General features: G+C 37.0%; 1 protein-coding gene across 3 annotated transcripts in view; it reads right to left on the bottom strand.

The window, feature by feature from the left end:
- Window positions 1-5,234: 5,234 nt before the first annotated feature.
- The window catches only part of Plppr5 (phospholipid phosphatase related 5), a 180,407-nt gene continuing 170,362 nt past the window's right edge, over window positions 5,235-15,279 (bottom strand). For all 3 annotated transcript variants that reach the window (XM_059264989.1, XM_059264990.1, XM_059264991.1), the window contains one exon: window positions 5,235-7,440. In XM_059264989.1, the coding sequence (XP_059120972.1) occupies window positions 7,408-7,440 (33 nt within the window). In that variant the 3' untranslated portion in view covers window positions 5,235-7,407. The remainder of the gene's footprint in view (window positions 7,441-15,279) is intronic.

Below are 15,279 nucleotides of genomic sequence, written 5' to 3'. Positions count from 1 at the left end.
AATATATTCCCTAGGGTGGGATACCTTGCTCAACCTTGTCTCAATGGGGAGGGGCTTGGTCCTGCTTCAACTTAGTATGCCAGTCTATGTTGACTCCCTGAGGGAGGCCTTACCCTCTCTGAGGAGTAGATGGGTGGGGAGGGAGGTAAGATTGGGGATGGTACAGAGGGTGGGGTGAAGGGGAGGGGGAGAATTGGGACTGGTATGTAAAATAAAAAGAAGTTTTAAATAAATTAATTTAAAAAAAGAACAGAAGCAAAACAGAGCAGAGCAAACTTTCTCCTCTTGTTGAAATGCTCTCTCCCGCCCTCCCTCTGTTTAGCTCTTTTCACTTCCCTCCCTCCCTCTCCTCTCCATGTTACTACACAGTGAGAAGGCAGCTGTCATCAGAATTTGACCATGTCAACTAGTAAACGGATTCCATAACCCAGCACCCATAACTATGATAAATAAATGTGTATATTCTCTTTATCTTTTAAAACACTTCTCTCTCATGTCTGAGTGCCTGTGCACGTGTGCATGTGTGTGTGTGTGTGTGTGTGTGTGTGTGTGTTATATTTGCATGTGGGGAGAGTGAGAAATGGTCTTTCAGTGAATATGGTGCCAGAAAGTCCCAGTAATCTTCTGGTTTCCATTCCCAGTGGTGCTGATGGTGAAGGTCTGTAAGGCTCATCCAGCCTTTTACACAGGTGCTCGGCATTTAAACTCAGGTCTTCATGCTTGTGCAGCAAGTGTTCTTACCCTCTGATCCATCCCACCCCCCGGTCCAAAGGTCTGTTTTTTAAATGACTTAGACTATGGCATTTCATTACACCAGCCTAAACTAAGTTAGAATAGTGTTTACAGAATTTACTTTTTTTCCTTTGTGTCATTTGACTTAGCATAGGGAGTGAGCATCTTTCCTACAACTTATGACTTATTTCTCCTGTCCCTAAGTTTGGATTGGTTACCAGTGTTTCATCTTTTTCAATGTTGCACAGTATTTCAAAGAGATTCAGTAATGGGAAGACTTTTGTCAGAAACACTACCTGTGGGATTCTTTTAAAGGAGGAATCTCATATATCTCAGACTGACCTCAAATTCACTGTGTATCTAAAGGTGACTTTCAGTTTCTCATCATCCCACTCCAAAGCACTAGGATAATGAGCTTGCATCACCACGTCTAGTTTATGCGGTGTGAGAAGTTGAACACAAACATGAATCTATAGGCAAGGACTCTGCCAATGGAGCTGTATTTCTCAACCTCAGATAAATTGATCCTTTCCGTTCTGACCGCCTTCCTTATTTAGACCAATGAGCTCACTTTAATGAAGTGTCTGTGGCTGCAGTTTTTAAATCTTTTGGACGGTGCTCCACCATTGATATCCCCATGGTCACTTAGATGTCTTGTGTCTCTCCACATGTCCCATTGTAACTTCATTTCCAGCACTGTCTTTGCTTATCTTGGCGTATTTTCATCCTCCTCAGTCAAATCTCCTTTAAATTATGCACTCTTTAAATGTCACGAGGATCTGTCACTCCCAAGAGATAAAGATTCCACAAATTTCCTTTTTATTCTTAGTATGTGACCAGAATAACAAATGCTTAGCGACCAGTCTGAAAGAAGTGATGTGATTGGTCACTGACTGAGATGGTTAGGGTTAATATCCAACTTGACAGAATATGTGTCATCACCTGGGAGATGGGTCTTCAAGCATGCCTGTGGAGGACAGTCTTGATTATATTTATTGATGTGAGGGGGCTATGTCTTAATTTTGAGGGAGAGCATTTCCTAAACAAGAACATATGTGTGTGCATATATGCCATATATATGTGTATATATATATATATATATATATGTGTGTGTGTGTATACATATATATATATATTTGTAACAATACACCTCATATGCGTATAATATATATGATATATAAGACCTTATGATGGAGAAAATTATTTGATCAATACCAATTATTTTTTGTACTCTGCTTTATAAATATGGATACAATGTGACCCTCCAGTTTCTTGCTCTTGCCACCAGGCTGTCCCTGCTACTCCACATCTTCCCCCCCATGATGGATTATACCCATATAGAACTGTAAGCCAAAAAAGAAGCCCCTTTCCCCTTACATTGCCTCATTGGGGCATTTTATCACAATGATGGTAAAGTAACCATGACACTAGTCCTGTATGCCTCTAGTACCTGGAGGGCTGAGGGCTGGTAGTATATCATTTATCATTTATGTCACAACTTGAATAGCATTGTAGTGGGAGTGATATTATTTAAATTACAGTAACTTAAATTTCTGAAAGTCAGAACTCTAAAAATCAAGCAGGTTGACAGGCACATACAATCCAAAGACATATACGTAATCAATACATTATATCATACCCTGTTTATCTATTTATCTATCTATCTATCTATCTATCTACATCTATCTATCTATCTATCTATCTATCTATCTATCTATCTATCTATCTATCTATCTTTTATTTAAGGTCAGAGTCACTAACTGTACCTTTTGCATGCTAGGTAAGCACACTTACCTTTGAGCAACAGGCCAAGCACTCATATCATAGTCTTATTTTTGTCTTTAGGTATAAAATCATGTCTTCATCTTTATTATTGAATACAAGGAATGATATAAAATGTTTACATCTAAATAAAAGACTCATCAAGTTTGCTGATACTTTAAGTACTAGAAAGAAAGTTCTCTGAGGAGTCTGACCATTTGTGGATATAACTGCTACCTGGTGGAGTTATCAGTTATCAGAGGTTCAGTTATCAAAGCTTACTTTTTTGTTTTGTTGGTTTTTTTTTTTTCATTGTCATTTGTGGAATCTCTGTGTTTAACAGACAGAGTTCTCAAAAAAGGTAAGGAATTCAAACCAGGAAGATTTGAATTTAATACTTGAATTTTTAGAAGTTTGTGGCAAATTTAATATATAACAAGAACCCATTCCTCACCCATCTCTGCATCCACCTCATTATAAGTTCCTTCTTGAAACTGGGCTGGCTCTGGGATTTATTTTAGTCAACAGAATGAGATGGGCAAGTGGCACTGTGTCAGCACTCAGCAAGCTTCTGCTTTCTCAAGCCAACCTGCTGAGGCTCTTCAGTTCCCTGATAAAGTTGTATGGACTATATAGAGAAGACATCAGATTCCCAAGCCATCCAAGACCAACATATGGTCTCATAACTTTCAGGTACATGAGAAAAGTTATGAGAAAAGTTATGTATGCCTTTTAACTATCATTTAGTCAATACATGTAAATCATTTGATATATAGAACCATTAAATAAATGGCTGGATGAACGAAGGCTGGACTCTGTTCACCAGGAGCAATATCTCCAAAACATGGTTAAAATGAAAAGTTTCTATGTAGTTTGGAGTTTTTCTTTATTTAAAAAACAATTCAATCAAAATATACTTAATTTTTCTTCCCAAGAGAAATAAAAACACTGCCAGTTTTCAACTAATGACAAATTTATAAATAAGAATGAAATGCAAATGTGTTTGTATTATGCAAAGCTGTGTTCAATATTGCCTTTCTAAAAAATGCCATGGATTTGACTCTCATCTGAAGAGTGGAGGTGCCAGTGTACTCACTCACCTGTGTTTTCTTCTTTGAAACTCTTTAGGTAACACATGTGAAGGATGGCAGTCTGAATTTATAATTAAGATCCTATGAGTCACAAGAATCATGGTTTAGGGAAACATATTTCATTATCAGTCAAGCAGATCCTGTGGATTCATTAGACTAAAACAGAATTATAATCTAAATTGAAAGCGACAGAAGAGAAAGATTTAAGCAGTCTTCTTTTTCTTAATTTGAGATGTAGTCACTTGTAATCTAGAATAAAATGCCTTGATTTGTATTTTTTAAATAATGATAATTCATAGCATTCACAAAAAAGGCAAATTGTGAGATTCATGTTTTCAGTGTATAAACAGAACCATTTGTCACATGTTGAGGGCAACCTCTCAGAGCACAATCAGAGTTTACTAGATGATGCCCATAAAGCCAGGATGAAGGGACATTTGCTTCTTAGTTCCTTGTCATTTATAGGAAGAAGACCGACTATAAATTGCATTGCCTGTTTGGTGTCCAAAGTTGTAATGGGATGCAGATAAAGCTACGGAACATGTGGTGATACATAGATGAATAGTTATGGGCTAATTTAAGATTTAAAGAGCTAGCTAGCAAAAAGCTTGAGCCATGGCCATGAAGTTATAATTAATATAAGCCTCTGTGTGTTTATTTGGGGGACGCAAGTGGGAGAGACTTGTCCCGACTGCTGGTCCGGGACACAGGAAATCTTCCAACTATACAAAGTAGTTTCCAGAAGTTGGTGATTTGTAACTTCAGAGCTTGTCAAGATCCCAGGATGGTTCATGGAGTATAGGTACCATTTTCCTGACCTAGAAGGTATCAAAATGGCCAATTTGGGACATTTTTAAACACTCTCCAGCCAATATGAGAACTCTTAACTCTGTGCACATTAGGAGTCATTCTTTATTCCTCTACTCCAATAAAGACCAATCCATGAGGAAAAAGAAATTTATTTTTTTAATTTAATTTTTAAATTTTTATTTGAAAAATACAATACACAGCAGAGAATTATTTCCTCCCCCACTGTTCTTTCACAAAGGAAACTATGGTAAATGTAACCAAGATATTTGGCTAGGATAGATCCTGAGAAAAAGAGAGGCCCAGTTAGAAGTTGAATAGACAAAGTCTGTCAAAGAAGATTCACCTCTCTTTTAACATAAAAGAGCCTTTTAAGTTCCCTTAGGCATCGGATAAGACTTGCGCAGAATTTCTGCCATGCAAACAGAGACTACTGAAGTTTTCAGCTTGAACAATATACACTGACCTGGGCCCCAAGGAAGTAGAATAAAAATGGAAGTGTCTATCAGAAAGGTATGTGATTGCCTGCTTTTACTAGACTATGTATGTACATATTTATATACTGATATTAGTGCTTTCTTTTGCAGGTCCTGGGGATCAAACCCAGGGCTCGTGCATGCTAGGCAAGTGCTATACTGCTGAACTCCAGCTCCTGCCATTGTTTAAACATTTTCTTAAATGTGTTTTCCATTATTCTCAGTAATAGCATCATGGTTAAGTAGTCTCTGCTGGGTTTGGTTTATTCCCATGCATCTTTGTTTTTTTCTATACTTCATAATTGCACAACCTTGGGTCTCTAATGCTTAAATATTAGAAGCGATTTCACTCTGATCCTGGTTGTTTTTTTTTTAATTCTTAACTCTTTTATACTGACCGGGTTTAGGAAGGTGCAAAAACTCATTTCTAACTTTGACATCCTGATATAATGTTAAAGCCGCCAAGGGGAAAACAATTCCTTCTTGGGTGCTTCTAAAGTGGGTGTAGAACCAGTAGAATTAAACAATTGTACAAGCCCAACCAGCCACCCTGCCTCTGCTTGATACCCTCTATTTTATTTTGCTCATATCCTTTATTCCAGTCTTAGGAAGCATATTGCCCATTGCTAATGCTTTCTGAAACAGCGTCTTTAAAAAGGGTCAAGATATGCAAAGTTTGTTCTAAATTTCCAAAGAATTGAATTGCAATAGGGATGTCAATTTTAGAAAAGGGAATTTCCTTATTTGGCTTTTAGTAGAAGTGTTTTGACTCTTGCAGGATTGGAATTGGACAAATGAAATCCATTTGTAAGCAACAGACAAGTCTTTGGTTTTAATTATTTGCTGAATTCTGTTGAAATAAAGAGAGTAAATTAAATGTTTACTTTCAACTCTCTTAAGAATAGAAAGGTGGTTTTTTTAAATCAATTTCTGCATATATAAGTCAAAGCATCTTGGGTTAGCTTTAGAGATTGCAAAGTGACTCATTACTTCATCCTCCGTATATTTTGGTGATTCTTTTCATCTTTAATTCCACATGGTTACTGTAAAATTGGTCCCTTGGCCTCTTTCCTGAATGGCAGCTGAGGTGGACTTCTCTTTTACAAAGATCCTCACACCCAGTCACTGGAACTTCACTATTTCTGAATAGAATTATAAATAGAACCCTAGATAGCTCTGTATTTGAAAAATATGTTTTATGTTCATTCACATAAGGTAAACGTTTAAAATACTGCAGACGTTCTGTAACTCTATTTTGGCATTTCTTCATTTTTTTTTTTAAACATAGGTAGTTTCTCAGGACTCTAATGGCCTCATAATGGCCTCAGTGTCATGAATGTTGAGGCAGCTGTGGCATATTTGAGGGGAAAAAATGCAAGTTCAGGGTAAATCTGAATTTCGGATTTAACTCTCTTCTTGACTGTTGGTATGAGATTGGGCATGTTATCACATTGGCTTCATTTCTCTGAAGTGTAAATAAATCCATCTTTCAATATTTATACAGGATTGCTGTGAAGATTAAATGACAAAGTAAATATAAATATATTTTAATTAAAGTATTAGACAATTACAAAAATACATTAATCATATTTCTAGCATCTACATAATAGTATGCTAAGATGTGGTTCTTTCTCATTTAAATTATTTGAATTCTTGACCAGTAAGAAAGCTTAAGAATGGACTGTAGCCATTCTTGAGACACGGTTAATGATAGAAAGTTACTCAATAATAAGGTATCATGGCTGGATTTACCTTAATCTATTCTAAATATTGCCTGCATTCAAAAACTACAACTCAACCATTAAACCACAACTATCAAAGAAAAAGTCCAAATAAATAATTTTAATTATGATACATTACTCAGTGACAGTAAAAATTGGCAATTTCCCCTTTAAAAGCAGAAGCACCAGTCTTAGAATGTGTAGTATGAATGGTATTTTAAGTGAAATATAGCATAATATAATGAGCAAACAATTTAGTATAGGACATACTTTCTAAAAGTAAAATGATTTCACACACTGAAATCTGTTAGAATGGAAATAATGTCATGCTGCATAATAAAAAGCCCCCGTGACTTTCAAAATTAACTTCAAATTAAATATGCTGTACTGTTGAATAGATAGATGAAAAATTAAAAAGGCTTAACTAGCCCAAAATAGAGGGTTTCTTTTATACAAATATAGCCCACATTGAGGTTTCTTTTCACATAGTCACAGAGATTCTTGTGAGAAACTAAAGCAACCACTTTATTTAAGAATTAATTTGTTCATTTTATCATCGTGATTTTACTGAACACCCACACTTTGTGCTAGGCTTTGTGGTAGGTGTTGGGGATACAGAAAAGAAAGCCATGGTCCTGCTCTTGAGGAGCTCACAGTCTAGTGGGGCGGGAGAGGGCAGAGAGGGTACTATTGAGTTTTAAACTTATAAAAAATCTCAGATAACTTTATAAATTTCCCGTGTAATCAAATAAATGTTCTTATGAATGAGTGCTGGAAAGGGATGACGTCCAGTGCAGGGAAAAACCGTCTGCTTCAATATCATGTGACTTCCGCAAAGGCAGTGATGTGGTTCTGGAAAAGAAAAGGGAATTCTAGAGTCAGAGTCCTGGGGAAACTGATTCCGTAAAGCATTTTGCATTTTTGACAACAAATTAACTTAAAATAGAATTGTGGCCCACATGCATGTTGCCAAAACACAGAGTGTTGTTAAACTCATGGCTCTGTACTGTTACATAATGTTAGCTAATTATATCTTTTATTCAGTATTCTTCATTAACTGACGAGATTAAAATGTTATACCTGCTTTGTTCAAAATTAACACTCAAATCTGAGTAGATAAAAATGGCAATACCAGATGCATTAATATTCTGTTCACTGTTAATGGAATTTGAATGTGCATGCTGTAGTTTCAGACTAATTGCTCCCTGTGAGACAGATGGTGTAGGGTGAGGTGGGCAAATGCTCAGACTGAAATAGCATTCGTTTGTTGACAGAGATCTACTTAAATACTTCATTTTTTGATGCATGAATTCAGACTCCATACCAAAATCTGGGTTTGTTGTGTTGTTTCTATCTCCTCAAACCACAGAATTATTTACAGCCACCAAACCCTTTTAGCTTCTCTTTCTTTAAAAAGTCATCAATTATAGAAAAACAAACTTTGAGAATGGCTAATGTTGAAACAGATTCAGGCATGTAATATGCATGGCATAGATGCTGAGATCTTGTAGTAAGAATTTGACAGTATATGATTAATCCTGACCCATGTGGGATTATATTAAGATCTAGCATGAAGGGCTATCTCCTTATCATATCACAGCAACATGACAAAAGGGGCTCTTTCATCACACTGGCCCTTCAGAGTGCTTTTCATAGCAGTTGTGTTCAGAGTCACACAGATACAGACTTAGGTGTTATTATGACAGAGATTAAACCCAAGTAGATGGAGAATAGAATTTGCTAAATATTCATTAGCAAGTATTCTTTCTAGTCCACATCACACCAGCAGGCAAAAGACTGAGGCTTGTCCTTGAGTGCAGGTGTCCCCTAGGGAAACATCACTGTATGTCTTAAAGGTCATTTCAGATCCTGAAATTTAGAAAATTTAAGCCCAATTTTTGTATTCTACACATCAGAGCTGCCAGACATAGGTACTGGGAATTTAGTGTCTCCACTAGAGAGCAACTGCTCTTAACCACTGAGATGTCTCTCCAGTGCAATTTAAGTCCAATTTTAATGCTTCAAATTCTAAGTGAAAATCTCCATTTTACTATTTATTTCTCTATACAGATTATACTGTGCAACATAATCAGCATATCATGTAAGTTAAGATTCATTTATTTAGGATGCCAAAATTTAGTGGTGGCTTACTATTTGACAAGATCTGCCGCTCACCAAATCCATTTCTTGATAATCAGAAAAGGGGCAAAAGAACACTCCAGAAAAGTATTCAGAAACAAAATACTTCAGAAGACAAATATTTTTAAAAATATTAAGGGCCATTTCATTTTTTTAAATGCTACATTTCTATTGGGAAAAAAAAATGAACCAATAATAACATCAGACAAGCTAAGGGGTGAGGTGTAAATCCCTTGGGGTTATGCAGGAAACCTGCGCAGAAGGACATAGTTCTCTGTTTTTGCTCTAGCTTCGCAACACAGCTCCAACACCAGTGCGCTAATGCGCACATACGTTTATTGCCTTAATTGGAGGTGTTCGCAGTGGCTAATCCCCATTATCCAGTTGAAGAGCCTGGCAAGGCAGTCTTTAAAGGACCTTCCCTGTGAATTTTCTTCTTGATCATCTTCAGAACATTGGTTTTGGAACACCTACAAAACGTGTTTTACATATGATTTAAATATTAACTTCTTTGCTTCAGTGAAAGTACTTGTTGCTTCAGAGTTCTGAGTTGCTATTGTTAGATCATACACAATGAGTTTTTAAAAGGTTTATAAAAGCATCCTAAAGGGACAGTGTGCTCCATGACCCTTGCTAACATGTCATGTGACTATTTCTTCCAAATAGTTTGTAAATGAGTGAGATCATTTAGTAGGGGGAAATAAGTAAAGTTCCCTTTTCCAAGATGGCAGAAAAGACCTCATCTCTTAATAAGAAATTGTAGAGTCAGCTTAAGTTTTTAACATCAAATAGGATATTTGTATTCCAATTTTTTGACTTAGGTATTTGCCTTTTTGGTGAGGAAGCTGAATGGCACAGTAGACTCTGTAGGCAGATAGGTTGAATATTGAGTGTTTAAATGTGGACTCCATCACAATGGGAAATTGCCAAGCAATTTGACCATTAAAAATCCAGCTTTCGCATCTACAAAACACAGATATACTTACTTTCGCATCTACAAAACACAGATATACTTACTTGAATGGGTTTTTATTAATGTTAAATCTTTCTTTGCCCATCTATCTGTGGTTTATCTATCATTTATTTGTGGTTGATAATATTTAAAGCAATGAGATTAAAAATAAGAATTTTGAGAATTAAAGTGAAAAAGAAAGAAAGAAAAAAGGAAATTAAAAAATAATTAGTTGGTAGTTTATAAATAAAATTCATCATTTGCTATTTCATCATAAAGTCCACAATTACAACTTAGAAAGTGTGCAATTGTAATATCTAAAGCAACCTTAAAATTCAAATGTTTCTTACAAGAAGAATACAAAAATCATTTGATGGCAAACACATAACAAATAGTACAAGACAATTTATGCTCTGTGGTTTTGTTGTTGTTGTTGTTGTTTGGTTTTTTTTTTTTTGTCCATAAACAACAGTCTTTGATTACAAAGTCACCCCCTTCTCATGGTTACTTGTGCAACAGAAGACACAGATTTCTAAAATACAAAATATTTAAAATCCTGTAAAACATCTGGCACTAAGGATTATGAATAAGGAATCACAGACCTGCTATTAAATTGACCAGCAAGTCTACTGTTACATGAATGCTGCCTACATCTTGCCAGGGGAAGTTCAATTACATGTCATAATCAAAAACACTGCCGTCCTTCATCTTGCTATGTGCTTCCCTATTTCATTCATTGTCTGCTGTGAGACAGGGAACATGGACAGAAGAAGGAAAAGAAAATGCCTGGTGTGATGGCCCGTGCCTATAATCCCCGCGAAAGGATAGGCTACAGGGTTCAAGGGTAGATGTGGCTACATAGTGAACTCAAGATCAGCCCGTGTGACAGAGACTCTTTCTGAAGAAACAAAAAGTCCAAACAAGATAAACAACAAAAGTAGCACCCTAAAAGGAGAATGTGTTCTCTGATCCCCACGAATGTGTCATGTGAAAGGAGTGAGATCATTTAGTAAAGAGAAATGATTTTAAATCTACTGAAGAAATTATTAGAGAAATTCAGACTTGGGGCTGTGGAACTAGTGGTAAAATTCAAAGTAAGCAATTACTTTTTTTAAAGAAACTGAGAATAGGGAAAAATAAAGGCTCAGACATGAGCTGCACTGGAGTGGAGGACTTTTGGGGACAGTTTCTCTCTACATAGTGGTTTTGGTTTAGTGCAGAGTTTTGTATTAATTCAGAGTTTTCTTTCCATTCAAGCATTTCTTTTTTGCAAAAGCTACTTTCTGAAAGAATCCTCTCTGCCTAGGAAGAAGAGATCTATGGGAGGCTTCCTTTGACAAGTTAATTAAACTAAAGTTGGGTCTAGGCTACACTGGGGCTTTAGCTATAGAGCTTAGGAATCCGAACCCAAGTAGCCAGAGAAGCTGCAGCTCCCAGTCCAGATCTTTAGATACCCTGGTGCTCATCCTGGGCTTCATGCTGGAGTTTGACTAAACACAGGCACAACCAGAGTGCCTTGGATTTAATTGATCCAAGGCCTCACACAGCCACCAGAATGCAGAAAGGCTTTGGTTAATTCTAGAGTACAACCCGTATTGAGAGCTGCTGCACCAGATCAGCTAACCCATGTGCATGGAGGCCAAGTTCTGGTTTCATATCCAAATCGCCCGGGAAGCCTGATGTGTATTGTCCCCATCTCCAGATCTAAGCCAGTGCCTAGTACAGCAGAATCCCTGGGCTTGTGGCCCAGAACTTTCCCAGTTTTGAAAGTGCTGTTAAAAAAAAATTGGCCCTTGGAGGGTGTAGGTATCCAAATACTTTGTCCTCTAAGTTTCATGTCCTTCTTAAGGCTCAGCACTTTCCTATCAGTCACACCTTTAGTCTGTATTCTCAGCAATGTTCCAAGAAACCTAGCATGTTTATGAGTGTAGACTCCTATCTACCCTCATCTGACTGCAAAGTTTGACTACATGGACATTTCTTGACTGCTAATTCCTTCATCCACTCCAGCTGTAGGTTCTATTTTTCTCCCCACTCATCTGGACCCCATGATGATCCAACTATGCTTAACATCCTCCCCAAGCCTCTTACCCCTATGCTCTTACTTTAGCTGTCGGCCAGTGGTTCTCCAGTCTCTGCTTAGGTGATGTTGTGAAGGGTAGATGGCTTTCTCCTCATGTCTTCATCTACCACAGCTATCACACTGCCCTCTGTGTCTACTTACAAAACTATCTCCTTCATCGCTACACTGAAAACTCAAAAGGCCTGAGGAATACACTATGGGCTTTTGACTTGGTATTTATTCAAGTTTCATTTATTGCAACCATAATAGAAATAACATTGACATTCTTGGTAACTAAAACTTATCCATAAGTTGTTCTCATGCTTCTTTCATGTTAATTTAACCTAACTAATGGCAGTCTTGTTTGTTTAGTTCCTTTCTAACCTTAAAAAATTGCTTTAGGTTGGCTACATAAGCACATAGCAATCCCCAACAAAAAAGAATCCAAAGACACAGATAAAGGAGGAGGTGCATAATAAATTCCCTTATAACCAGTTGTTGATTAATACCCAGAATCTTGCCCATTTCCACAAAAATGCACTAGTCAGTTAAAATCCAGATGGCTCACTTTGGAAATTCCTTTTCCAGGTGTGTGTGTGTGTGTGTGTGTGTGTGTGTGTGTGTGTATAATTTATGAATGAGAAAATGTTTTTTCGTTAAAAAAACTGTACATTAATATTTATATCAGCTGCATTCATAACTTCCTTCAATGACATTCAACCCAAATGCCCTTCAGTCAGCTGATGGAAAAAAAAACTGTGATACAGTCACAAAACAGGACAACTGTCATCAATAAAAGGAAGGGTACAAAGCCTACTGACCCATCCAAACGGAGCCAGACTCAAAAGCCTAAACACTATGTCAGCCTGTTTCTGACACCCTGAGAAAGGCAAAAGGACAGGGGAGAAAGCAGGTCAGTGGTTGCCAAGGGTGTGTGTTGGAGGTAGGCTGCCTATTAAAAGGGAGCCATTCTGGACAAACTGAAAATTCTGTAGTTTAATATTCTTGATGGTTACATGAAATCCTACTTTGGACAGAACTCATAATATTGAAATTTTAGGAAATATGAAGATATTCCCATACGTAAAGTGCTTACTACACAAGATTAAGGACTGAAGTTCCATCTGTACAACCCACTTCAAAATCGCCATATGTGGTGGCACACATTTGTAATCCTAGTGCTGGACAATCAGAGAGAGGCAGAGAACCCTGGGGCTCACTGGCTAGTCAACCTGACTTACTCTGTCAGCGCCGTGGTGGTGAGAGCTCCTGTGTCAAATACAAGGTAGATGACATCGAAGGAGACCCATGGTTGACTCTGGCCTCTAGAGACATATGCACATGTGCACACGTGCCTATACACCTGCACACACACAAACATTCCCACACACAAGGGGAATTTTATAGGATATAGATGATTTCTCATTGTACCTTAATTTAATTTTAAAAACAGGGCTGATAGCCATGATTTGTCCAAAAGCAAGATAATAATGTCTAGAATTTGTTTTTTTTTTATCAAATTTTAATCATAATTGAACATCTAATTGTTTTAGTTACAGAAGGGAAATATAAAATAAATTTATCAGAAAATATTCTAATAACATTTAAAATGAGCTATCTTGTTTGTTTATGGTCTATGAGGCAGATGAAGAGTCTTGAGAACAATATTTCCTCTGTTTAGATACATGGATGTATGAATTAAACCAAAAACATTCACTCCCGATTCAGTGTTTCTATTCCTATGAACTGAAATCATTCCTTGATCTTACAAGGACATATATTTATAATGTTTATATTAGTATTATTAGTAACTGAGGGAAACTGGAAGAATCTTTTATGCCTGTCTATGATGATGCTTCCATAATTTATACAGATTATAATTACTCCACATACTTTCATATTATTGTATAGTACAGAGATCTTGAATTTAATCTCTGAAATGATAAATGTAGAACATATTTCCACAAAAATGAAAAATACCATTTTGTATTATGGTCAGTTTTGTGACCCTGGGCAAATTACTCTCATTGTGTCTCTATTGTAATGGCAATAAGATATATTCCAATGTTTTCTTGTAGAAACCGAAGTGACATATTATTTTTTGAGGTTTTCTGCCTAACTTGAAATATCTGTTAATCTTTCACAGAAGATTAGCTTTTACTGTGAAGTTTGATGATATGATTGCTTTATTTATTGATTTATAACCATATCTATGGCATCAGATGTGAGCAAACTCAAATAATAGCCAAGATATTATTCAGTATATCCCTACTTGTACAGAAATCTATATACACAACCCCAAGGTTTTTGTTTTTATTTTGTGAGACAGGCTCTCATTATGCAGCCTGGGCTAACCTCATAGTCACCATGTAGGCAGCTTGGATTTCTTGCCTCATTCAAAGTTCTAAGGTACAGAGATGTAGCACCACACATGACTTTCTCACAGGGTCTTGAAATCTACTTCAAGAAAATGTTTCCTAGGGCTTAAGGAGATGGTTCAGTCAGCAAAGCCCCAGCCATACAAGCATGAGGACCTGAGTTTGAATTCTAAATACCAAGGTAAAAAGCTGGGCGTAACAGGTATATCTATAACCTGGTGCCATGGAGAAACATGTGGGTTCATTGGCCAGCTGGTGTAGCTGAATTGATAGGATTCAGGGTCAGTGACAGACCATGTCAGAAATTAAGATGGAGAATGATAGAGGAAGACACCAGACACCTTCTGCCTTCCATACCCATATGTAGACATGTATGTGCTCATTCATATGTGTATACACCCACACAAACAGTCATACACACCTACACACACACACATACACACACACACACACACACACACACACGGGGAGAGAGAGAGAGAGAGAGAGAGAGAGAGAGAGAGAGAGAGAGAGAGAGAGAGAGAAATTCAGGTAATTATGATTAGATATGGCCACTTCCTGCTCATCTTTTTGTTTCATTTGTCTGAACACTTTCTCCTCTTTTCTCTCCTCCATCCCTTCTCTTCTCAGCTTCTCTATCCCTCCTCCTCCCCTCTTTGCTCTTTCCTCTCCTCTTTTCTTTTTATTTATTTATTTTTTTTCATATCTGGTATCCAGCTCAGGGTCTCAAGCACAGTAGGCAATAGACTACTAACCTACAACCTCAGCTCTGCATTTCAGTTTTCAAACAAGATCGTCAAATTACTGACTTTTGCTTTTTGACTGCTTCTTTACCTAAAATAATAAATTAAAAACCAAGGGTTTTTCATGAGACAGTGGACTTGGTTTACTGTTTATTCCCCTCGCTGTAGTTTTTTAAAATGTATTTTCTCTGCAGAAAGTTTTCATAGTTCTTAGATGCTCCAGACTGAGGAGAGAGTGTGGACACCTCTGAACACCTCCCTGTGTACAAAAGCACGTGCTGCTGAAATAAGATTGTTCATCCACTATTCCACCATTGCTTATTCTCTCCTTAACTAATGGCTGAATGAATCATATCCAGCTAAGCTACAAGTAATTCTCAGAAAGATGCTTTTATAAAAGGCTGCTGGATAACTGGA

This window comes from Peromyscus eremicus, chromosome 6 (assembly GCF_949786415.1).
Source record: "Peromyscus eremicus chromosome 6, PerEre_H2_v1, whole genome shotgun sequence".
Classification (NCBI taxonomy): Eukaryota; Metazoa; Chordata; class Mammalia; order Rodentia; family Cricetidae; genus Peromyscus; species Peromyscus eremicus.
This window is presented reverse-complemented; position numbering and strand designations above follow the sequence as displayed.